Raw genomic sequence first — 25,167 nt, 5'->3', positions numbered from 1 at the left:
ACTTAATCTTGTTACATAGAGGTATGTTTTACACAACATATACATACATATATATATATATTATTTATTTATTAATTTACTTATTTCGTGTATCCCGTGTCGTGTACTCCAAGTATAAACACAAAACCGACACTAATTTTTTATCGTTTACTTTCGTGTCCGTATATTTTCGTATCGTATAATCAAAATTAAAAAACAAACACGAAATTTCCGTGTCGTTTTCGTCTATGCAGCACACTATCATTTAAGAACTTGATTGATATATCGAAGGAGTTGATTTTAATTTTTAAGCTATTGATTAACTGAAGGAGTTAAATCACTCGTTAAAGACTTCAAAAATTTCAGTTTACTTCCATCCCAACATAACTTAACATGTTATTCACATATTTTAATTTATTTATATCAAATTATATTTTTTTATTCAGATTCCGGAAAAATAATCATCCAAAATTTTTAATAACTAAGATTTGTCTAAGAGCAACTTTAAGAATGCCTAAAAATTCAAATTTGAACTGTTCGGTTCAAATTTTTTTTTTATCGTAGGTAATCCGCAGCCGCTACCCTTCGGATTCACGTAATAGCCTGCAAACCACGTGAACCAAGGTAAACCGCATTTAAGCGACATGCTCTGGTTCAGGAGGTAAATTCAGTTCAAATTCATGTAGAAGTAGTCTAAATTTCCGTACAAATTTGGATCGGTGAAATATATCTGTCCAAATTTGGATATAAACTATTTTTCTTTGAATTCTAAATTAAAATTAAACGTGTTTATTATTTTTAATATATATATGGTATTTAATTAAAATTTTATTATTTATTCGTAACAATATTTTTAAAATAATATAATAAATTTATAGTAAATAAATAAAATACTATCTTATATTTTATAAGAATAAACTGTTTATTATTAAATATTAAATAACTTAAAATATTAAAAAAAAATATTTTAATATTCAGACCGAAATTTAGACGATAAATTTGGACTAGTTGATTCAACTTTTGGACCAAATTCGGTGTTCTTTATCGTTTTAAATCTCAAAACCCCGCTTTTCACTTGAATGACGTCGACGCTTTTCCGATTTTCCGTGTTTTGTTTTGCAAAATATCTTGGGTTTGAACACCTTTTCATTTTTTCTTCTTTACACCTCTTAACGTTTCCCATACATTTCCCGGGCTTCATACTTACCCGCCAATTCACATATATACATACATCTCATTCTCAAACTCATTTTTCATATTACTAGTATCATCATTAAACCCCCTCAAATTGCTTATCTATTTGATTTAATACTAGGGTTTAACATATACTGAAATGGGCAACAAAGTTACAGACGAATTAGTACCAATGATTAGGTCAATTGTTGGTCAAGATTACTCTGACATGGACATAATTCGAGCTCTTCATATGTCAAATAATGATTGTACTGCTGCAATTAACATCATTTTAGACACACCCAAGTCGAAAAAACCCGAAATTATGGCTGGTAAAGCCAAGGCATATGATCAAACAGGTGGTGTGCATTTGAAGGAAGATGGGAATAATGTGGGGAAAATTGGTGCTTCGGTGTCGAATGGCGGGAGTAAAGGTGTGGATGGGTTCAGAGAACTCGAAATTACGACTAGGAAATTGAAGGCATTGGATCAAACAGGTGGTGTTCATTTGGGGGGAGATGGGAATAATGTGGTGAAAGATAGTGCATTTGTGGGTAGTTTTGGGAATAAAGGGTTGGATGGGTTGAGTAAGTGTTCGAGTAGTAGTAGTGATGAGTGGTGGTTTGTGGGGTGTAGTGATGTTGCAGGGTTGTCGACGTGTAAAGGGAGGAGTTTGAAGTGTGGGGAGGAAGTGAATTTTACATTTGCACCGGAGAGGAAGGGGACGCCAAGAAAGTTTGGTGGAGGACGAGGGCGTGGGGGTAATGCTTCTTCGGAAATTGTGAGGTTTTCTAGTAAAGCTTGTGGGGAGGTATTTTAAATTTACCTTTTGCACCTCTCTGCATTATTGATTTAAGTACGCTTCATTACATTTGAAAGCAAAACATTGGTTTTATGTCTTGTATATTTTATGGTATTAAAACCTCATTATATAATTAAACTAGCATTACTCAGTAAGACTTAATTGGAGGAGTGCTATGTAGTTTTAACTTTCAAGTCATAATATCTCTTCTAAACCAACCGAATATCTGAATTTATACGCTTATATAAGTTGTTTAATTATTCGGCAGATGAAGGAATACAGTATTCATTTTTATTCTTCTTCTTTTTTGGCTAAAGTTTGTTAATACATACCTATAACCCACTCTACTTCTATATACTTCACTTTTTTCCAACCCAATTGCTCGATATGGACAGTAGCATATTCTTTTGTACATCACTCCTGCTCAATTTAGATGTGGACGTTATTTGTAATCTTGAGAATACTCGTGTCTTTTAAAACACTAAATTTATTTATTATGTTTTATGCATAGTCTTTTTCTGCCTCTGCACCTCTTTTGCTAGTAGGAGGAACGAATAGTTATATAGAATTATGCCTGTAAAGCTGGTAAAAGCTATGTGAATGCTTATTTTCTGTTCATAAAGGACTATGGTTTAACTTGGTTAGATTGGTCGCATTCCAAATGAGTGGGCTAGATGTCTTTTGCCACTGGTAAGAGATAAGAAGATACGGATTGAGGGTTCTTGCAAATCTGCTCCTGCCGTGTTGAGCTTAATGGATACTATTATCTTGTCTGTCAGGTATGCTTATATGAATAAAGTTGAAGAGATTTATGCATAGGTAATGCATAGCATGCATAAACTGATCGGTTGATTGAATTTGTTTTCTGCAGTGTGTACATAAATAGTTCCATGTTTCACCAAAGACACCAAACTTCACTCAAGGCAACTGGAAGTTCGACTGACGACTCAGTTATCCACCCTCTACCAACTATGTTCCGTTTACTAGGATTAGATCCCTTCAAAAAGGTTATGAGTTGCTCTCAATTAGCAGGACTTTTATGGATGTATTACAGTGTTAATTTATCTTCCGAAAATAAAGACTATAGATTAATTCAAGGTTTTAAAGTAGGTTTCTTACGTTTGCTCAATATAAATAGGCGGAATTTACTCCAGATGATTTGTGTATTAAAAGCGTTCCTCTAAGTTCAAAGGTACTGTGCTCTCTTGCCTCTAATACTTGTTGATATATGGAATTGCAGAATATTATCTTATAATCTGTATTTAAACAGGAGAAGTCTGACAGTCCTGCCACACTCTTGCATCTCAACAAGTTTAAGAATCCATCTCCAAACGGAGAAGTAGTTGAAAATGAGGAACCTATTTCTGACGCAGATCTGGATAATATTGTCGGGGCCGGTGACAGCTCTCAATTGGAGGTATGACCATATTTAGCTTGCTCTGTGGTAAAGTATAGTAGTGAGTAAGATATAGGTGACCAGTGTTTTTCCCGATCTTGAACTTTAAGGAAATGGACCCTCCAAGTACCCTACAATGTGAACTTCGGCCCTATCAAAAGCAGGCTCTTTATTGGATGCTTCAGCTAGAAAAGGGACAATATCTGGATGATGCAGCAACAACTCTTCATCCATGTTGGGATGCATATCGGCTTGCAGACAAGTAAGTGGATTCTTAAAGTATCGTGTATGTCATCCTTCAATCTTTTTAGTGATTTAATCTCCATTGTTGTTTCTAGGAGGGAGTTGGTTGTTTACGTTAATTCGTTTTCTGGCGATGCTACAGTAGAATTGCCAAGCACCCTTCAGATGGCCAGAGGAGGAGTATGTATCTTATCCTGCTTAATGATTTTTATTTACTTTACTTTATATCTAAAAAGGCATGGATTTTCAAATCTTATTTTTGTGAATGCATTGAAGATTTTAGCAGATGCTATGGGGCTTGGTAAGACTATCATGACCATATCCCTTCTTCTTGCTCACTCAGAAAAAGGTGGAACACTGGGTAACGAGTCCACAAGTCAGTCTTTTAACGAAAATATTGAAGCTGATCGATCACCACCAGTTAAGAAAGCAAAGAAGTTTCCAGGATTTGATAAACTTGGTAAACAACAATTAGCCCTCAGGGGTGGAGGAAATCTCATTGTATGTCCTATGACTCTTTTAGGACAATGGAAGGTGCGGATAGTAGTAGAGATTTATCTGGTGTTGATGCTGTAAGCTTGCAAATGTATTATCCAATTATTAATGGAGAAACACGACCTGTAATTGAATCTTTCCTTTGATCGGCAGGAAGAGATTGAAGCTCATTCACAACCCGGGTCTTTGTCTATATATCTTCATTATGGACAAACTAGATCAAAGGATTCAAAGCTTTTAGCGCGGAATGATGTTGTACTAACAACTTATGGAGTATTAGCATCGGAGTTTTCAGCAGAGGTAAGTTGACGGGTGTTTCAGTTTCTTTTTCTCCATGTGGGCTCATTCTGCCCCATGGAGAATAAGCGTGTATATATTTATCAATATCATATATCTGAATATATGATTCTATTTTGTAGAATGCTGAAGATAATGGGGGACTTTACTCGGTGAGATGGTTTAGGGTTGTGCTTGATGAAGCTCACACCATAAAAAATTCTAAGAGCCAAATTTCTACTGCCGCAGCTGCACTTATTGCTGATAGGCGCTGGTGTCTTACCGGTACTCCTATACAGGTATTTCTGTAGTTTTGTTAACCTTGTCATGGTGTTTAATCTTTTAATAATATTAAGTGTAATTATTTGCATGCCGAAGAACCTTGTCCTTTCTTTTATTATAAACCAGCCTACATCTTTTGCTCATTATACAAATTTATAAAGGGTTTGTCTAGCGTGTGCCCATCCCATGGGTACATGCTAAGCACTGAAATCTATAAATTTAGTCCATTTTGATTGGTGTAGTTTTTCTGTATGCAGGGGGATCCACTACTATTCAAAAATAGGAGCCAATCAAAATAAGCTAAACTTATAAAATTTAGTGCTTAGTGAAAAACTGATTGAATCTGGCACTTAACACTTATAGTTCCTTCAAGCATAATCATGATTACCTTTTTGTTAATCCATTATGGCTATACGATTGGAATATAAGTATTTGTAAAAGTAAAGGTAACTGAAGGGGTTAGGTTCTTTAGAAAATTGTAAGAGTTGTCCTGACTATTACAGTGCTAGCATTGATTGGATTTTCATCCTCCGCTTGGCCAATTTTGTGATTTGTTTTCATACGACCCAGCTCAATGATTAATGTAATCAAGAATATCCATGTTAATTAAAGTTAATCCAAATCTTTAAAGGGTTTGTTATTTAAGGCAGAAAACTGAAGATAATAAACTTTGCCGTACTATTTATAGATATATTTATATAAATAAATATATATATAACCCCTATATATAAATATTAGGATTAAAGTTCCATTTCTATAAATAAAGTTGTCGGCGAGTTTTAGATTCAAAATCTATTGCAACCTATACTTTATCTTTGATTTTTAAATTTCTTCCTGCCATTTCATTTGGAACTGATATACTTTGCTCTCACAACCTTATTCTACACTTGATTTTGACAATATCTAACCAAGTTGCAGATTCTGTTTGTTTCAAGTACATGTCTCCTTGTGTCCCAAAGTTGCAACATTTAATAGCGCAGTTACCTTGACAAAAAAATAGCGCAGTTACATTTTTTAAAATTTTTAGTAAATAATAATATTGTGTTTTTGTCTTTATTGGAGTATTCATTTTTTGTATTGTTAGATGTAGAGTAAAATGTATATTATATAGGAATACTTTTACCGTAGTAGGTTTTGTGGAATTTTCGATGATGTACAAACGTTATTAATGTTGCATATTTTATTTACTATATTCCATCTTTTCTGATTCATTCTTATCTTTGTAGAACAACTTGGAGGATATCTACAGTCTTCTTCGCTTTCTGAGGGTCGAACCTTGGGGAAGCTGGGCCTGGTATCCTTTTTTCTTCAACATCCTTCAAAGTTGAGAATTGATGAGTTTTACTCTGCATGTTAATAATTTGTGGACAATATGGATGTACATGTTTTGAAACTTTTAACCTTGTATGTTTTTATCTGAATTTTGCACCGAATAAAGTTGTGCTTGCATATGTCAACAAAACCTTGCTTATTGTTGATATATCTTGGCAAAATGTCCAGGTGGAACACTTTCTGGACATTACACCTTTTGCCTTCTTTTACTATATTAAGGGTGAACATGGACACATAGTGATGTGTAAAGACAATGTATCTAACGTTAGGCCGTTTATAACGGTAGACCATCATTATACTGCCTCATTTTTCAGAGATAAATTGCATCTTTTTCTAAGTGGTTGGTCGGCTTTGTACTCGAATATTGCTTTGGAAATAATGTGAGAAGTGATTGTATAGTAATCTTTGAAGGGATCGCTTTAGTGTATGGTGATAGACCCTTAAAGTAGATTGCTGAAGTACCTAACTCTCCTATCCGGGTGCATACTGATGGAAGATTACCACGCAGGACAACAAACTTGAATTGAACAACAAATAAAAGCTTTAAAATCCCGTTGCAGATTATTCTAGAATATTTTTAGCTTGTTTTAATTTTACATATTTTTTGACTGAAATTTGGCAAGGTATCGTTAGAGGTTGATTTTTATCTGGCAAGGTTGTTTAGATTTAGATAAAGAGGAAGTAGACTCTGTACTGCCAGGAGTAAGAGTAAGGCCTGCGTGCATCTTACACTTCCAGATATAGTGGATGTGTTTGGTTTGCTTTCAAAGAGGGAAAATTGTTTAGTAATCCAATATACTGGATGCTGTTTTTTGTCTGAAAATTGATCGTCCCAAATTTGCTTTTTCTATTCCCTTGTTAAATCACATGGCTACTACATTGGAGCCTTAATTGGTCTATTGTGATCATGTATGTCAATGGTTAGAAATGTTGATGAAAAGTTAAGATGTTATCAGGACACAAATGTGTAGATATTTGGGCAGAAGTACCTCTTACAGGAGCAGTATGTAAACATATTATGTAATAATTATTGAATACGGCATAAATTCCTAACTATGGTTTGTAGTATGTGGTTTTAGCAAAAGATTCACATACCCAAGTATTATATCATTAATCTGTCTTTTTATGTAACTTAGGTGGAATAAGCTTGTTCAAAAACCTTTTGAAGGAGGTGATGAAAGAGGGTTAAAGTTGGTCCAATCTATCTTACGCCCAATCATGTTGAGAAGAACAAAATTTAGCACCGACCGAGAAGGCAGGTGAGAAATAGTTCAGCTGGTGTAGTAGCAGAGTGATCTTATCTCCTTTATTTTCATTTCACACTTTTCATTAGATGTAATCTGCAATCAGTACATAAAATGTGTATATATCTGTGTTACAGGCCTATTTTAGTTCTTCCGCCAGCGGATACAAAGGTTATCCATTGTGCATTTACAGAAGCTGAAAAGGACTTCTATGATGCTTTGTTTAAACGATCAAAGGTATTTTGTAATTAACTGTCACATCGTCCATACTCTTTTAGTGTGTATGGTGTTCGTCAAATCGTGTTTTAATAAATATCTGGTTACATTCCTTCAGGTGAAGTTTGATCAATTTGTTGAGCAAGGGCGAGTTCTTCATAACTATGCTTCAATTTTGGAGCTACTTCTGCGTCTACGCCAATGTTGTGACCATCCATTTCTTGTGATGAGGTGGGAAAACCATTAATATATCTTTTTCTGTGACTTGTATTTCTGTTACGACCTGATTATATATATATAGGTCTTGGACTGTTTCTTTTTTAATTTATATAATGTGCAATGATTGTTATCTGTCTGCCCGTCAAATAAATCTTATAAAATTTACCAACTTAATCTTTACATTTCACCATTTTGTTTGTGCCAAGAAGAGTAATTAGTAAAAGATAAATCACTAACTTGACGAGAAATTATTAGAAAAGAAATACAATTCAATGGTTGAGCTATCACATAGCTTCCATTTTATTTAATTAATATTGCATACCCATCCAAATACATGCACCGTAGCCATAAGTCACGATTTATAAAGCTCCTCTCTATTATTTAATTTGCAATTACTGTGTTTTCTTTTAAAATTCACTCCCTATTCTTGCAACGCCTACTTGGTTTGATTTTATAGTCAACCTGATTAAATTTGGAATGCGATACATGATCATTTTCTTATAAATTAAGGAATTAGTAAATTGGATCTTGCATTAGTGGTTAATGCTAATTATTTACCCACCTATAATGACATAAGGTAGTTCTTGGCCAGTATTTCTTGAACTACTCGCCAAATTGATATTTTAGTGCAAAGTGTTACAGTTCACTTGTACATTATATTTTTGGTTGGCATCTGTAGTTTGTGCTTTTTTGAAACCTGTTTTTATGCTTTGTTTGTATGAAACGGCTGGTTTGACATTATCTTTGATGCATTCAGCCGAGGTGATACTCAAGAATTTTCTGACCTGAATAAGCTTGCCAAACGCTTCCTTAAGGGTGGTTCAGGCCTGATGGAAGGGGAAGCAAACGAGGTGCCTTCACGGGCTTATGTTCAGGAAGTTGTAGAAGAGTTACGCAAGGGGGACGAGGGAGAATGTCCTATATGCCTTGAAGCTTTTGAGGATGCAGTGTTGACACCCTGTGCTCATCGTATATGTCGAGAATGTTTGTTGGCAAGTTGGCAATCTCGTACATCTGGTCTTTGTCCTGTTTGTAGGTATATTGTTATTTTATTTAAAGTATGTAAGAAGTCACTAGTTAGTCAATATAATTACATCTTTACATTATACAGAAAGACCGTCACCAAGAATGATCTAATAACAGCACCAACTTCGAGTCGGTTCCAGATTGATATTGAGAAAAATTGGGTGGAGTCTTCAAAAGTTTCTACTCTGTTGAGTGAACTAGAAAATCTTCGCTCATCTGGCTCCAAAAGCATTGTTTTCAGTCAGTGGACAGCCTTTCTAGATCTTTTGCAGATCCCTCTTTCTCGGTAATCACCCCTTGTTTTGTAGAGATCACATAATAGTTTGTTGGGTTTCGTTGTCAGAGCCTGTTGCTTTTCATTATCCAAAAATGATCAATTAGTATTTTGATTGTGCTCATTATAGAAGGCTTATTGGAGTATCGCAGGTTTTGTTATTCTCTATGTTCTAATCTGATTTTTCAATCTCCATTTCTCTGTAACTTAAAAGACATTTATAGATCTCTGTGCATACATGTCTATTTTTCCACACTGTCCAGTTAATAAGTTATGTGGATTTGTAAAAGAGTCATTATATGGAATTAGTTTATAAATTAATTTAAATTATCAGGTCGAGGCCTGTTAGGATAAGAGAAAGCTGTTGCTGTTGTTGCTTACAGCTTATGCTGTATTCTTGGTTGTTTGCACTTGAACAGATACCAAGTTTAATACATGTTGCTTGCCTTTGCTTTTTGTTCATGTTTGGGTGTTTACTATGTAATGTAAAGTTCCTTTGCAGCTGGTGCTTTAATCGAGTGTCTACTGTGATTTTTGCAGCTTAGATGATTTTTAAGTCCTGTTGCTTTTTATTCTTCATCATCTTTTTGTTTCCTTTTCCATTGGATTCCCTACCCTTGCGTATTTGCCTCCTTAGTTAATAATATTATCACATCCAATGCAATATAAAATGTTAAATTTTTAGATGGTTTCGTAATTTTTTAGTCAATAATGTTTTTGTTATTGATAATTTTTGTTCTTATTTGCTATTTTCTGGCCATGTCATTTCAAATTATTTTATGCATATGTTGAATCGAGAAAATTAATGCGATTTTACCAGTTGGGATACTATTATTAAGTTGTCCTTTTTTTTTCTTATAGATTTCTAATCGTAACTAAATCTTACAATTTTTTGCCCAGGAGCAAATTTTCATTTGTTCGTTTGGATGGGACTCTTAACCAGCAGCAACGTGAGAAAGTCTTAAAGCAGTTTTCTGAAGATAGCAATATTCTGGTTTGTCGTACATCAATTCAGATCTCTTAAATGGATGGGCATGTAGTTGTACTTGGTACTGGCATACTATTATTATGTGACAACCCTAAACCCTGTATTGATATTTTGGTTTCTATATAGGTCCTGCTTATGTCGTTGAAGGCTGGTGGAGTTGGAATTAACCTGACAGCAGCATCTAATGCCTTTGTCATGGTATGTTACATGTGTGGGTCTAGGTTCCAGATTTGTTCAGCTGTAGGAAAATCCACTTTGTACTGGTTGCGTACTTGGTCAGTCTAGAACTTAGAGATGCATATTTTTATAGAGCTAATTATGTATTGTTGATCTTTTGTACCACTGATTAAAAATGTGTTTTATACAATCTTGGGAGTTTGAACATTGTTGCAGATTGAGTTAAATCCTTTTCATTGTGGCATATGTTTACCTGAATTATTTGACGGAACTCATGATGGGTTTGCATGTGAATTTTAGACGAATAAAAGGCTAATTTTGATATGTTCCTGGTGCACATTGTTTAAAGTATAGAATTAGATGTAGCATATAGGAAATTAATTGTATTTAAGAAGATAATGTAGTTTACTCAATAGGTCTTCCTGACTAAGTCGAATTCCCTAGGAAATATTAATTCCGATACTCAATATAAGTGTAATTTACCAAATTGAGAAGAGTCGGAAACCATGATTCAGATCTGAATTATATGGAATTCGCATCCTACTTTGTATCTACAGAATATCTTTAAATAAACAGTTCACGGCCACATGACATTTTTCATATTTTTTGTAGGATCCATGGTGGAATCCAGCTGTGGAAGAACAAGCTGTGATGCGAATTCATCGGATTGGACAAACAAATAGTGTGAATATCAGACGATTCATTGTAAAGGTAAACTTATTTTATTTAAAAAAAATTAACATATTTGATGTGTGATTCAAGTTTTGGTTTTCTCTTGAATCCCAAATATCATTTCTTATATTCTTCCGAAGTTCGTCTTGTTCTGCTAAGTGGTTCATTTTTATCTTCTCTTGTTGGTGGGTGCGAGTCTATGTAATTTTGATGTTCTTTCTAGTTTTCTTCCCATAGTTTCTGGACCTTAGAATTTTGTTTGACATAATCTTTGAATGTACTGTACTGTCTCATGAGTGTAGCTTTGAGTAAACATTTTGATGTTCTTTTTGGTTTTCTTCCTATGGTTTCTGCACCTTAGAATTTTGTTTGACATAATATTTGAATGTAGTGTCTCATGAGTGTAACTTTGAGAATACCAATTTAAGTCAAGAAAATTTATGAATTTGAAATATGCATAGGGTTAAAGTTGAACATTTGAGATGGCAGGGAACAGTTGAGGAAAGAATGGAAGCAGTGCAAGCACGTAAGCAGCGAATGATATCCGGAGCCTTAACTGATCAGGAAGTTCGGTCTGCACGTCTAGAAGAACTTAAAATGCTTTTCACTTAGACTAGCAAAAGGGTGACTAATATTCCACTCAAGATGCAAAGCAACCGCTTCTAAACTTGTAGTTTTTGCTGTTGTCTGGTTCATTGCGATTAGAACCCAAAGCAGTAACATGGCCTTTCATCTTGACACTGAGATTCGATCTCTGTGAAATGATCACTTTTTAGGGGGTAACAAAAAAGCGTTTTGAATTTGAAGGCTCGGTAATAGTTTCTTGTACACGGGAACAAAATATATGTAGTGGAGTCGCGACTGTGTGCCAAATTCAAAGATTAGTCTACATGACAGTCAGTTCTTGCAAGATTCCAAATCCATGGCAAGGAATGTGATTTTTACCTTTTACAAGGATGGGAAGCCATCTCTGTGTAATGTTGTATTTATAGTAAATTGTAATATCCTGGGAAGACTAATATACCATCAATATACATTGCACATAATGCTTCATTTTAAGCAGTCGCAGTTTAGAATAGTGTATGTTCATTAAAAATCATAATTTTTCAGCTACCAAATGGATGGTGATATCTTTTTTTTGTCATCAGCAGCAGCAGTTATATAATTATCATCATCTTTTTAAAATTGAGCCCATTGCTTGAGAAGATTGAGTTTATGACTCACCCAGGTCTTATCTTGTGATTTGCATCTATTGGAATTTCCGAGTAGCTAAATATTTGTATTATAATAATATGCTTAGTAGCTAATTGGAAGCACTATATTATACCAAATTACTTATTTGGGATCCTAAACTAAAATTTTAGAAATTTTGTATAAAATAGAGTTTTATGATTTCTTAAAAAGTTAGAATCCTTCATTCATGTCTTATTTATAAAAAACTAGTGATTCTTTATCTTGTATTTAATAATAAAAAAATCATTTCTCTCAACTAGAGTTTAAATATAATAATAAAATAGTATTATAATACACTTATAATAAATATTATTGGAGTTAAATTAAAATAAAATATTTTAAAATACCGAAATTTATTTTTATAATAATATTTTTGAGAAACATGCTAGGAATATATTGGAGCTGCACTTATTGTTCATACCCCATCTCCTTTGTTTCGTTTTCCAAACCACTTGCGTCGTTTCCTTCTTTTTTTGGTTGCTTTTCATAGTAATTGGCTCGTTCCCAAAGTAATGATTATTTGCATCATCCAAACACAATCATGACATTTCAACGTCAACACACTCATAGGATTCTTAATTTAAGCCTTTTGTAGAATCCGTCACAATTCTCTCCCTCGGCAATCTATTTTGTGAATTTTTTTTATTTCATATTCGTCAACATTTGTACTATCTTCTTACAATTTCACTATTTTTGTCTAAGTAGTAACTAACCTGTAACCTGTGTAATGTGACAGATTATTTATTTATAATTTTATTATTTTATAAAAATAATTTATAAAAGACGGATTATTTTGTATATATTATATTATTGAATAATTCAAAATTTAGATAGTTAAAATCTTAAAATACCGTAGGTTGCTTCGCTATGCGGGTGCAAATCTATCGGAAAATATGAGAGTCTTCAATAGCACCCATGTATGGGGATGAGTTGATATTATTTTTTGTAATTTTGTTTTTTTAAATATTTTCATGATTTATTAATTATTTTTATTATATTATAATTTGAATTACTAAAATTAATTATTTTTATTATATTATAAAATTAATTTTTTTTATAATCACACTCAACTTATTTCCTATATCTTTTGTAGAGAAACAAAAACCTTCCAAAATGTTTCAAAAATTTTTGGAAGGTTTTTGTTTCTCTACAAAAGATATAGGAAATAAGTTGAGTGTGATTATAAATTAAGTTGAATAATAATTCATAGAGTTTGTAATTATATTAAATACATGATTTAATTTTTTAAATAATTTATAAAAGACAATAATTATATATTATTGAGATTAATGAAATTAAAATATTTACTTATTATCTTGAATGCATTATATTATTGAATAATTCAAAATTTAGATAGTTAAAATCTTAAAATGTTCATGTACTATAAGAAAATGGAAGTTTTGAATAGTAATGATGTATTTGGATGATTTGGTATTATTTTTTGTAATATTATTTTTTTTATTTTTTTCTTGAATTATTAATTATTTTGTTATATTATAATTTGAATTACAATAAAAATTAGAAAAGTTTTTTTTTCTCTACAAATGAGATAAAAAAGAAGTTAAGTGCAATTAGAAATTAAGTTGGATAATAATCCATAGAGTTTGTGGTTATATCATATACATAATTTAATTTTTTTAACTAAATTATATTTCTTTAAACTTTATTTTGGAAGTTGTTAACATATTTTAGGAAAATGTTAATGGGCCGATCAAACGAAATTATGTTTCGCTTATTATAGTATAGATAGATAGATAAATTTTAAATAACCAAATAAAATTTGTATTCTACAATCGGATCTTCTCGAGTTCGAATTTGCCGCCCTAAATTAGACTCAACGACTATATTTTTTCCTAAATAACTCTGGGGCTATATTTTTTCCTAAATAACCCTGTCATGCACGAACTAATTATAACATTTGTATTTTTAGTATTTTAATATTTATAAAAAAGAATTATTAAAAATAATAATTATATATTATTAATATTAATGAAGTTAAAATATTTAAGTTTTATTTTATATGTATTATATTATTGAAAGATTCAAAATTTAGATAGTTAAAATTTTAAAAAGTCCGACTAAAGCCTATCATCGCTTCGTTGCGCGGGCAGAGCCTATAGAATAGTGAGAGTTTTGAATAGTATTGGTTTATGTGCATGATTTGATATTGTTTTTTAAATTATTTTTTTATTTTTTCTTGATTTTTAATTATTTTTTATATTATAAATTTAATTAATAAAATTAGTTTGGAAAGTGTTTGGTTCCTTAGAGAAGAGGTAAGAAAGAAGTTAAGTCTGATTAGAAATTAAATTAAATAGTAATTCATAAAGTTTGTATTTATATTAGATACATTATTTATTTTTTTCATTAAATTATATTTGTTTAAATTTTATTTTGGAAGGTGTTACTATATTTTTTAAAAAGATGTTTACCGACAGACCAAATAAAATCATGTTTTTCTTATAATAATATAGTATAAAACTGCGTGAGTGTAGAGCCTATAAGAAAGTAAGAGTTTTGAATTGGAGGGGTGTATGTGCATGATTTGATATTGTTTTTTATAACTTTTAATTTTTTCTTGATTTATTAATTATATTAATATATGGTTAAGTTCTATGGAGACCATTTTTTTTGGAGACCTTGAAGACCACTTGTGTTCTGCAAGTTAAATATTGCATAAAAACATTGCAAAACATATTATTTGTGAATCATACTCTACAAAGATCTTTATTTTATTCAAAATTTTGAATATCATACATGTACTGCATGTAAAATATTACAAAAATATTTTATTCTGCAAAACATGTTAAGTTTGCAGAATATTTGTTCAGCTTGCAGAACATACACATTCTACTTATTAAACTTAAATGATCTTCAATAATTTAAATGAATTAGTGATACTCGTAGAACATTCTTCACAAAATAATATATTTTATAATGTTTTAATTGTAGAACATATGTGGTCTCCAACATCTCCAATAAAAAAGTGGTCTCCATAGAAATTTTCTCTGTAATTATATAAATTAATTTTGAAAGTATTTGATTCGTTAAAAAAGAGGTAAGAAAGAAGTTAAGTGTGATTAAAAATTAAGTTATATAATAATTTATAGAGTTTATATTTATATTAGATACATAATTTTAATTTTTTTTATTAAATTATATTTGTTTAAATTATATTTTGGAAGATGTTAATATATTTTTTTGAAAAGTATTAACTGACCGACCAAATGAAACTATATTTTGCTTATAATAATATTATACAGATATATTACAATTTCACTTCGTTTCCTACTTTTTTTAATCTATTTATTTCTACTATATCACGACTATTAATCCTTCCCCAGACCCACTGTAGCCCTGAATCCTGTCAATAACATTATGCAATATGCTAAGTCTGTAGGACTGACAGTGCTGCTATTTAAAATTATTCAAGTATGGTTTCTTAATTTTTTTCACCGTGCAAGATAATAACTCGCTTATCAGTTATCAAGGTGTCGGATCCTTAAAAATTAAAATCTGGTTCGTGCAAGCTGAATTTTGAGCCGAGTTTAATTAAAGCCGGTTCATTTAATTTAACGCTAAATCGATTCTAAAACACTACCTGAACACAATTCGTTTAATTTCACGAGTTCTAATCAAAGGCGTTACTTTCTTGATCTCATTATAATAGTTTTTTGGGATATTTTCCCCTTACATTTTTAATTTCAAATATAACTATATGAACAGTTTTTACAATTATTTTTTAAAAATTGTGTAATAATTAATAAGGTGCCACTTAAAATGGGTACAAGTGAAAATATAATATTAAATTATTAATTTTTAATAAATGTGGAAGATGTGTCCCCCAACAAGTGTATGTTAATCTAAGGAGGGCAAAGCATGAAAGCAAGTTAATAAATGAAGCGAAGAGCTGTCTCCAAAAATCAAGTCCATGTTCTTCCCTGGTAATTTCACAGTATGTGCAGAAGTTTAAACAAGAACAAGAAAAAATATACCATTTCGACCGTTAAATTACAATGCCCATTCCCATTCAGCGGCATAACCTCCAAGAGTTGTCAGCACATCAGCTGCTGCATCATATCAACAATCTCACAAAACATCAAAATAAAAAATAATTACTAAGAGAATGTCACTGTGCCATTCATCCACCCATTCCTTTCTTTACTAATTACTAATACATGCATGGCCCCAAAATTTTATATACTCGTAGCTGCGAAAATAAAGGATGACTTAGACTAGTCACGATTTCGGATTTCGGATTTCAGATTCCTACTACAATTTCGACTTAGTTATTTACATGACTCTTGACTGTGGGACCTATCCTTGCCTCTTTAGGCAAAAGGACCAAGAGAAATGCCTAAGACCTTTTTACATGTATCAATTTATTTATTTTTCAATATCCATACATAATGGCCCAGGAAAAACCCAATTAGAGAAGTTTAGTACCCAAAATTTAAGATTACTAGCCTAAAACCGATGCACGGTTGTTTTAAATAATTATTATTTTATTAATTATATTTTTTAAAAAATAATTATGTATCAATAAATATAGTCGAATAAATTTTTTATTATAATCGGCTAGGTTTGTTATATTGATTGGAGAATTAATTTTAGCGATTTTGATATCGACCAAATTTGAGCTTAATTCATTAAAGATGCAAACCTTTTATATTAAATAGTTCTAGACTTGTTGATCCAGATAGTGTATCTCGTGATCAACCTTTTTTACTTTTAGTTTCATGTGATTGGTTTGGTAGAATAAGAAATCGAGTTTATATATTGAGCAGTTAATAAATTTTCGTATTATTATTTGAAGGGTATAATATCTCTATCCCGAATCTGTGTGATTTTTGTGTGTGTTATTTCGACATGTTGACATGATAAATCATGTAGTGAAAGGAGGTGTTTTATAAAAAAAGATAAAAAAATTAATGTATTTTAGTTGAAAAAGATAATATACACTAATTATGATTTAAATAATTTTAAAATAAATAGGTTTAAAATATACTAAATTAGGGGCAATTAAGTAGAAATAACATGAATAATTAAGTTAGGGTAATTCGGTAATTTCAGCAAGTACCGACCGACCAACTACCAAAATTTTAATGTTTCGTCTATTATAATATAGTATAGATGATTCCATGCCAGTGGACCTCAGTAAAAGTCCTATTATATCATAATATTACTCTCAATCATAAGTTTGTTAGTACTATGAATATTCTTGAATCATGTGACACACACTTTCACTCTCAGGTGGTACACGCCGGGAACACTCTGGCACACTACTGCAACAGAGGACACCTGGACACGTGTTCTCATCACGGGCGTCCAGGTTACCAAGATCTAGAACCTTTCAACGGTCCATATCCGGGGACATGAGCTTATCACGGACGTTTAGGTGCCCAACGATTCATAATATTCAAATAACCCAGATTGGAGGTACAAACCCCCAAACCCTAATTGAGGGCCTATGAAAAGCATCAAAAAAGGTATTTTGGAGATTAATCATTCTATTCTTTTACACACATATACACACCACATATAGTTATAGTAATTATTATTCTACCTTTCTTCTCCAAAACTCTGTTTCATTCTCAAGCCGGAGGTGCCGCATGGACGCCACCCCCTTCCGGTTCTGTTTTGCAGATCCCCAACCTACAACTTAACCACATATACTCCCATTCCTGCACGAATGGAAGTCGAGTTCGGATAGAGTGAGGAGAAGAGCCTGGGGAAATATTAGAGTTATTATTGGCGCTAAAAGGAGGGGCGAACCCCCGTCCAGTGGTGTTGTTGATATCAGTCACACTACTCCGTCCAGGAGAACAGAATCTTGTACCCCAATAAGATTATTGCTTTGCTTTTCCCATATCTACTTTGCTTAACATTCATATTTTTAAGAAATCGTTAGTAGATCTAGTTTGGATGTAGTGTTTGTACCTTGTGAGCACATATTTGGTTGTTAGTGTGATTTCCACAATTTAGATCTATTCTTACTTGGTACTAAGTGTAATGACTACAAGAAAAAGCAAGATTTCCGCTCCTAGGGCAGTTCCGATTACCATCATCCCACCCAGGGACGGAGAAGTTGAAGAAACTGAAGATGGGCTCCCCATAACACGTACTTCGTCTCAAGCTCACCAACCAGGAGATCAAAGATTGACTATTGAAAAGGCAACCACAAATACGCTGAAACCTCGGGAAATCCCTGGAGGAACATGACCCTGGAACAGATCCAAGCTGCTATGAGCCTGTGGAAAGAGAAGAACCACCCGGAACCAGAAACCCGTCCCGGGGATCAAGAAGAACATTCCGGAGAAACCCGCGGCTCGAATCTGGATCGAATTGCTAAGAACCTGAAAAGGCCAACTAAAGATATTCAGGAAGAGATTTGAAGGGAAACACTCCGAGATCGCATCTGAAGAGAAGAAGAGGCAAAATCTAAAGCAGTAATTAAGAAAAGAATCTTAGAGGTAGAAGAAAAGTTGAAGAGAAAATCCCACAATATCCATGTTTTCTCTTCAGACTTTGAACCTGAGATGGAAACAAAGCGAGAGCAGATGACCCGGGCTCCACATGATTTAAAGAGAAAAGTTGAATGCGACATGGAGGTGGGGTGGCAGCCAACCTTTTCACTAGAAATCTAGAATCCACTCCCCGGGAATCAAGGCTCAAACACTTCAACTTCGGCTCCTTTGATGGGTTAGATGACCCCGAAGAACACCTTAACTAATTCGAGCAAATCGCGAACATCTACGACTACAGTGATCTAACGAGGTGTCATTTCTTCGCATCAATGCTGAAGGGTGGAGCTAAAAAATGGTTTGGAAGAATTCCATCCTATAGTCTAGACTCATGGAAAGACTTTCAAGAAATATTCCTAAAGCGATTCCGGGCCAATCACATGAACGAATTGCAGATGTGCCATCTGGAAACAATTCAACAGAAGAGCAAAAAATCGCTCCCTGAATTCATCAAAAGATTCCAAGAAGATGTCAATCAACTTTTCAACCTTGAAGAAAAAGATGCCATCAATATCTTCCGGACAAACTTACACCCGGTATCATGCGAAGGATATGTCAAATACTTAATCCATAGAGAACCCCATAGTCTTATCTCGACATATGCCCTAACCTTAAAGTTCATTAAGGAGAACTATTTCCTCAAATCCCTGAATATGAATCTAATGATCAATGATTATGACGAGTCCCCGGAAAAGCGTTCATCCTATAGAATAGACAAAAGGTTCAAGACTGACAGGAAGTCCAACTAGATTCAACACTCCCAGGGAACCCCACCCCGGAGCGGTTACACAGGACCTGAGAAGAATGAAAGAAAGCCGAAAGCCAAAAGAAAACTCAAACCGGAACCCGAATGGACGCCTCTCAACAGGTCCCGGGCTGATATCTTAAGGGAAGTTAAAGGAAACCCTTCTACTATCCCCCGAAACCTTTACTCGCACCCCCAGAGAACAGGGCAATGGAGAAACACTGTGGATATCATGAAGATCACGGACACACGACCGAAAACTATTTTTTATTCAAAATGTTCATTGAAGATCAAATCAAAAAAGGGAACATGAACCAGTATGTGCAGAGAAAGCCCAATGACAAAGACAATGCCCCGGGGAACGTCAAACACATGGTCAATATTGTCATAAGAGGCACGCCATCACCACCCCAGAGCCCATATATGGATAATGATGTCATGATAATCCAGCCCTTTCAGGATGAACCAATTTACTTCTCTTACTCCGACTATGAAGGACTGGATCTCAAACACAACCAAGCGTTGGTAGTAACCCTGGATGTTGCATAAAACAAAGTAAAAAGGATTCTAGTGGACAACGGTTCTTGTGCAAACATAGTTTTTTAGCACACACTCAACCGGATGAAGCTGGGCCATTTACGCATGGACCCCTACCTTAAAGACCCGTTTTATGGCTTCGGGAATTCTATGATTCCAATCCTGTAAGTCATATGTCATAGACCTATTTATATATTCGAGGATTCAACTCAACTCAAATAAGAATGTAATAAGTAAATAGTGGATCGACCGTCAGAGAGATCTCGCAAAGTAATATCTTTCAAAGGATTCAGAAACAAGGTTCATCTACAGACTTGAGGAGTTAATTCACTGGAAGAAGTTCAAGAAGTTGATCATGCCTCAGTGATATAAATCAAGATCGTGGATTTAATCAAGTGACAGAGATCTCGTCAGAGTATCATTAATTACAAGGATTTAATCTGAAGAAAATCAAAGCGTCAAAGTCAAGACATGAAGAAACGTCACGGAAGTTAGTCACTCATGAACCAGACAGTACATCGAGTGTCAACGTTGAAATGGCGGAATTGATTCATAATTCTCAGTGATTTTCAGAAGATATTCAGAAGAATGGATGCTGCCCAGGGTTAGTATTAATTCTCTATTAATTAATTAAGTCATATAATTTAATTAAGTAAATAAATTATATCTGCAAAGATTAATTTATTGATTAATTAAATTAATTGATTAATTAATTCAAAATTAATTTTAGGAATTTTCAGAAGTTTAATTGGATTAAATTCAATCTTAAATCAGCAAGACAATTGAAAATGAACTAGCATGACAATCTGGATTGTCATACCGATTGTCATGCCAAGTCATTTCAATTGTCATACCGAAAGTTACACTAGGAAGGAGATTGTCATGCCAGTTCAAAAGATTGTCCTACCGATAGTCATGCTGGTTCAAACGATTGTCTTGCTAGCTCAAAAGGATAGTCTCACCGATTGTCATACAAGCTTAAAGGATTGTCATTCCAATTCAATTAATTCGGCTGTTGATAAATAGAAGCAGAAGTCATTCAACTCAATTATCCAAAATACAGAACCCGAGAACAAAAGAAAAAGAAGCAGAACAATATTACATTCTTCTCTGCAAACTTCAAGATCAATTTCTAGATTGTAAAGTTAAATCCAATCAACTAGAAATCTTTATCTTGTTCTTGTGTAACAATCTAGCGGATCAAAATCCCTAGAACTTAATCTCAAATCACGTTTAGCATTTGATTCTAATTATTGCAAAAATAGAAAAAGTTCATGTCGAATTTATTCTAGATTTGTGATAATTGATTTGAGATTAATACCTTGTAATCGATACAGTTGTTGTAACACCTTTCAAGTTTAATAATATTTTTATTTAACTTGAATTTTGTTTCACATTTTTTATTCCGCATTTATTCGATTATTTGGTACTGTTTGTATTCAACCCCCCCTTCTACAAACAAATTGGGACCTAACAATTGGTATCAGAGCCTTCTGATTAACGAACAAATCAAGATCCTAGACTTTTGTGATTTTTCAACTCCTTGAATTTTTATTTATTCAAAAATTCATAATGACTTCACATAAAGTTGGAACCGTTAAAATTCCATAATTTGATAAAGAGAATTATATCATGTGGAAGAAGAAGATGCTATTATTTTTACAAGTTGCAAATCCCAAATATTCAAACTTGTTAAAGAAGGGTATAAAAACTCCGATGGTTATTGAACCGGAGGTAATAATAGATGGTGTGGTGACTACTGAAGCTAGAACCTATCCAAAAGAGCCTGAAGATTTTACTCCTGCTGAGAAGGAAGAAGCCTCCTTGGATGCCAGCCTTCAATTAATATTAATTGATTCCCTTGATCCCTTGATGAACAGACATGTGATGAACTGTAAAAATTCCAAACATATGTGGGAAACTATTGAGGTGATTAATGAAGGCACAGAGGAAGTTAGGGAGAACAAGTTGGAAATCCTAACCTCTGAATATGAACATTTCAAATCAAATCCAGGAGAAGGAATTACTGAAGTGTTTGAGAGGTACAATGCGTTGATCAACAATCTGAACATCAATGGAAAGTATTATTCAATCAGGGAGGTCAACAAAAAGTTCCTTTTAACACTGCCAGCTCATCTTGAACATAGAATCACTGCCATTAGAGAAGCTAGAGATCTGAGTGAGATTTCTTTGGACAGGCTCTATGGAGTGTTAAAAACCTATGAGTTGGAGCAGATTCAACAGAAGGAAGTCTACGGGAAGGATAGAATGGTCAGCACATCTACTGCACTTGTAGCTGAAGGTCAACAACAACAACAATCTCAACAGTTAGAAAGAATGGTACAGTTTTCCAAGGGTGAGGAAAATGAGTTAGTAGCAGAATATGATCCTCCTACTACAAATCAATCAAGTGATGATTTTTATTCCTTGGAAGAGCTGGAGCAATTAGAAGATGAATCAATGGCCCAAATTGTCAAGAGATTCTCCCATGTCAGATTCAGGAGGAATCCCAAGCTTAAGTACAAGTCCAACTACAACAAATTCCAGAAAGGTGGATCTTCATCCTCTAACACCAGCAGTGGTGGGTACAAAACAGGGATGGTTGATCGAAGCACCATTAGATGCTATAACTGTAATGAGTTGGGACACTTTGCCACAGAATGTAGGAAGCCAAAGCAAGTAAGAAAGAACTCTGAAAGGGCTTATCTGGCAAAGGGAAGAAGCTGGGATGATACTGACAGTGAAGATGAAGATGAAGGAAATCTTGCTCTTATGGCTATTGATGGAAAAGCTTCATCGTCAAAAATAGAGGTAAAACTTTCTGATGCTGAAATGGTTTATCATCTAAGAGGTAACTTAGATTGTGCACGTCGTGATAATGAACTGTTAAGTTTACAGATCACAGACCTTGAGAAAGAGGTCAATGAATTAAGACTTGTGCACATTAATCAAGACAAATTAAAAGAACAGGTATCTTTTCTAGAGAATAGAGTTGACTGTTATAGAAAACTCGAAACTATTCTCAAAGACAAGATCACCGGTCTTGAGACTAAGGTTAGAGCCTACTTCAATTCTTGTTCGAAGGCTAAAGAGTTCTACAGTAAGCAAGCTGTTAATCAAACATCTGGAATAGGTTATGATTACAATGCTGCTATTGGAGAATTAGGCATAAACTCCCCTCCTCATGTCTGTGCTAAAGGGAGGGAAGTACCACATGTGCTTAAGGGTGTTGATGAACCCCTCTATAAAGCATCAATTGCTGAACCATTTGATGCGACCTCTTCTGTTATTCATGAAGAAATACGTGCTGAAGATCATGCTAATGAGAAGATTGTTTCCAAGTCAAGTGAGTCGAAAGTTCCAGTCAAAGTTGTGAAAGCAACTGAGACTAACTCAGACACACATGAGTTGGATAACAATAATTCCATGTCTACCATGCATAAATTACCTGCTGTTAATCACTCTCATAAAGCATGTAGTGTTGCTAATTGTATGTCTTGTGCTTTTAATATGATGTATGCTTATTTTAATGGTAAGCATGTGTCTAATGATAAGAGTACTACTCGTCAGCATGTGAATAACAAGAAGCATGATAGGTCTAAGACTGCTAGTCCTTCTAAGGCTAGAAAGGAGACATTTGTGCCTAAGCTTAAACAGAAATTTGTTAAGGCTGTTTACAAGGTCAAATGTTCAGTCATTGAGGATGTTGAGATCGTTAAAATTAAAAATGTTGTTTTGCCTGACAAAGGACAATTCTACAAGTATGCCGGGCCCAACCAAGTTTGGGTTCCGAAGAAGGTCTAATCCATTTGAAGTGCAGGGCATTAAACAGGTGTAACCGGTAGTGTGGATTCTTGACAGTGGATCATCAAGACATATGACCGGAGATAGAGCCCTGCTATCAAATGAGGATTGAGAAAGCTGGCCCCCTGGTTACCTTTGGAGATAACAGCAAAGGTGTATCCGAGGGATATGGCTGTTTGCAAGCTGGGAATGTTATCATTGTAATTTTGTATATTGTGCTAGGTTATTATCAGGAAGCAGTATCTAACATATAGCACCAGTGACGAGACTTGAGAATATTACGACATATCAGGCACCTGCTGCACATTACACTTGGAATTGTACTCTAGTAAGATGTGTACAAGTGTACTCCTGATTGGTGAGTTAAAAGAAGAAGTCAGTGCACCACAGTTCATGGACTTTGCAGCTGCAGATCTATTGGACTATGCAATCTCTTCTTCACAATCTCACTTCAGGTTGGTATGAACTAGTATACTGCTCAAGCAATCGTCAAGGCCATGGTATGGCACTCTAACTGCAGTTACAGTTTTATATGAATAAGTAGAGTCGTCATATTTATAACTATCTTATCACTAGGCACAATCATATTGTTTTATATGTGCAGTGATATATTGTTTATGCAACATAACAATTAGTATCTAAAGTACTTGACAAGTATCGGTCAATGATATGTTGTTAACATTATGTTGCAGATATTTGTAAGCTTTTGACATGAATGAGAATTACTTAGACTTTACCCTAAGTGATCAATGTTTTATCCAAAAACTCATTCATATTGAAAAACAAAATTAAACTTCTTTCTACATTAGTGGTTTCTTATTTCATGTAAAATCTTTTGAAATCACTAGTGTAAATCATTTTCTCTCTATTACCATATGTTCTGTGTTACAGGTTCAGTCTCCAATGACTTTCTTTCATTGACAGTCATGAGGTTGAAAACCCACAACATCTATCCCAGACTGTAAAGACAAACACAAAAACAGAACCAACCAACACTCTCTTACCACTAAAAGTAGTATGAATGAGCATGAGGGAGATAGTGCCTAGTGCACCACATAAGGAAGGTTCTGTAGTCAACCCAGTAGCTCTGTCTCCTACATAGATGAGTAGTATTTAAATCGAGACAACTGCTAGCCCCCATACATCTTCTCAAAAAGATGTAATGGCTGAAAAGGCACAAAAACAGTTACTAGATTCATTCTCTCAACAGGGTGCGTCTATTGAAATTTTGCCTGTCGGCCAAGGTATCCGATGTAGTGTCACCACTTCAAACATAATCAATTTTTGATGCACAAGGAGAGGTTACACACACAAAGGATGAGTTGACGGAAACAAGAGTTTCGACCATTTTAAGGTCAGATTCGATTGTTCAAGGTTCGTTAGTGGACCAATTGCCTTTACAGGTGTTAGGAGAGGATACTGATCCAAAAGCCATATGTCAGTGGTCAGTGTCTACCTCCCCAGGCTTAAATCCCCTGGATGCATCTGCGGATAGTGGATCTGACATAGATGCAGATCGGCAACTTGTTG

General features: G+C 33.9%; 1 protein-coding gene across 3 annotated transcripts; it reads left to right on the top strand.

The window, feature by feature from the left end:
• The first annotated feature begins 1,061 nt into the window (after positions 1–1,061).
• Positions 1,062–11,903, top strand: LOC141697416 (DNA repair protein RAD5A). 3 transcript variants are annotated; one of them, XM_074501794.1, is made up of 20 exons: positions 1,064–1,963; positions 2,600–2,733; positions 2,826–2,961; positions 3,093–3,146; positions 3,225–3,371; positions 3,461–3,612; positions 3,689–3,773; positions 3,870–4,127; positions 4,242–4,388; positions 4,508–4,663; positions 5,873–5,940; positions 7,115–7,237; positions 7,360–7,459; positions 7,557–7,669; positions 8,415–8,693; positions 8,769–8,969; positions 9,858–9,951; positions 10,072–10,143; positions 10,735–10,833; positions 11,256–11,391. In XM_074501794.1, the coding sequence occupies exons 1-20, from the start codon at positions 1,313–1,315 to the stop codon at positions 11,259–11,261; spliced, it is 3,075 nt and encodes a 1,024-aa protein (XP_074357895.1). In that variant the 5' UTR covers positions 1,064–1,312; the 3' UTR covers positions 11,262–11,391. The 3 variants fall into 3 exon arrangements, with proteins under 3 accessions (XP_074357896.1, XP_074357895.1, XP_074357894.1); XM_074501793.1 differs by having other exon boundaries at positions 1,065–1,963; positions 11,284–11,903; XM_074501795.1 differs by lacking the exons at positions 9,858–9,951; positions 10,072–10,143; positions 10,735–10,833; positions 11,256–11,391 and having other exon boundaries at positions 1,062–1,963; positions 8,801–8,963.
• The last annotated feature ends 13,264 nt before the right edge of the window (positions 11,904–25,167 follow it).

The sequence above is a fragment of the Apium graveolens genome, chromosome 11 (assembly GCF_009905375.1).
Source record: "Apium graveolens cultivar Ventura chromosome 11, ASM990537v1, whole genome shotgun sequence".
Classification (NCBI taxonomy): Eukaryota; Viridiplantae; Streptophyta; class Magnoliopsida; order Apiales; family Apiaceae; genus Apium; species Apium graveolens.
Note: the sequence above shows the minus strand (reverse complement) of the source record. Positions and strands in the feature narration are given on the sequence as shown.

Excerpts from the sequence above, each read along its gene's own strand:
- LOC141697416 (XM_074501793.1), top strand. The coding sequence starts at position 1,313 with ATGGGCAACAAAGTTACAGACGAATTAGTACCAATGATTAGGTCAATT. Across the intron at positions 2,734-2,825 it reads ACTATTATCTTGTCTGTCAG|TGTGTACATAAATAGTTCCA; the intron begins GTATGCTTATAT and ends TGTTTTCTGCAG. Across the intron at positions 8,970-9,857 it reads TTGCAGATCCCTCTTTCTCG|GAGCAAATTTTCATTTGTTC; the intron begins GTAATCACCCCT and ends TTTTTTGCCCAG.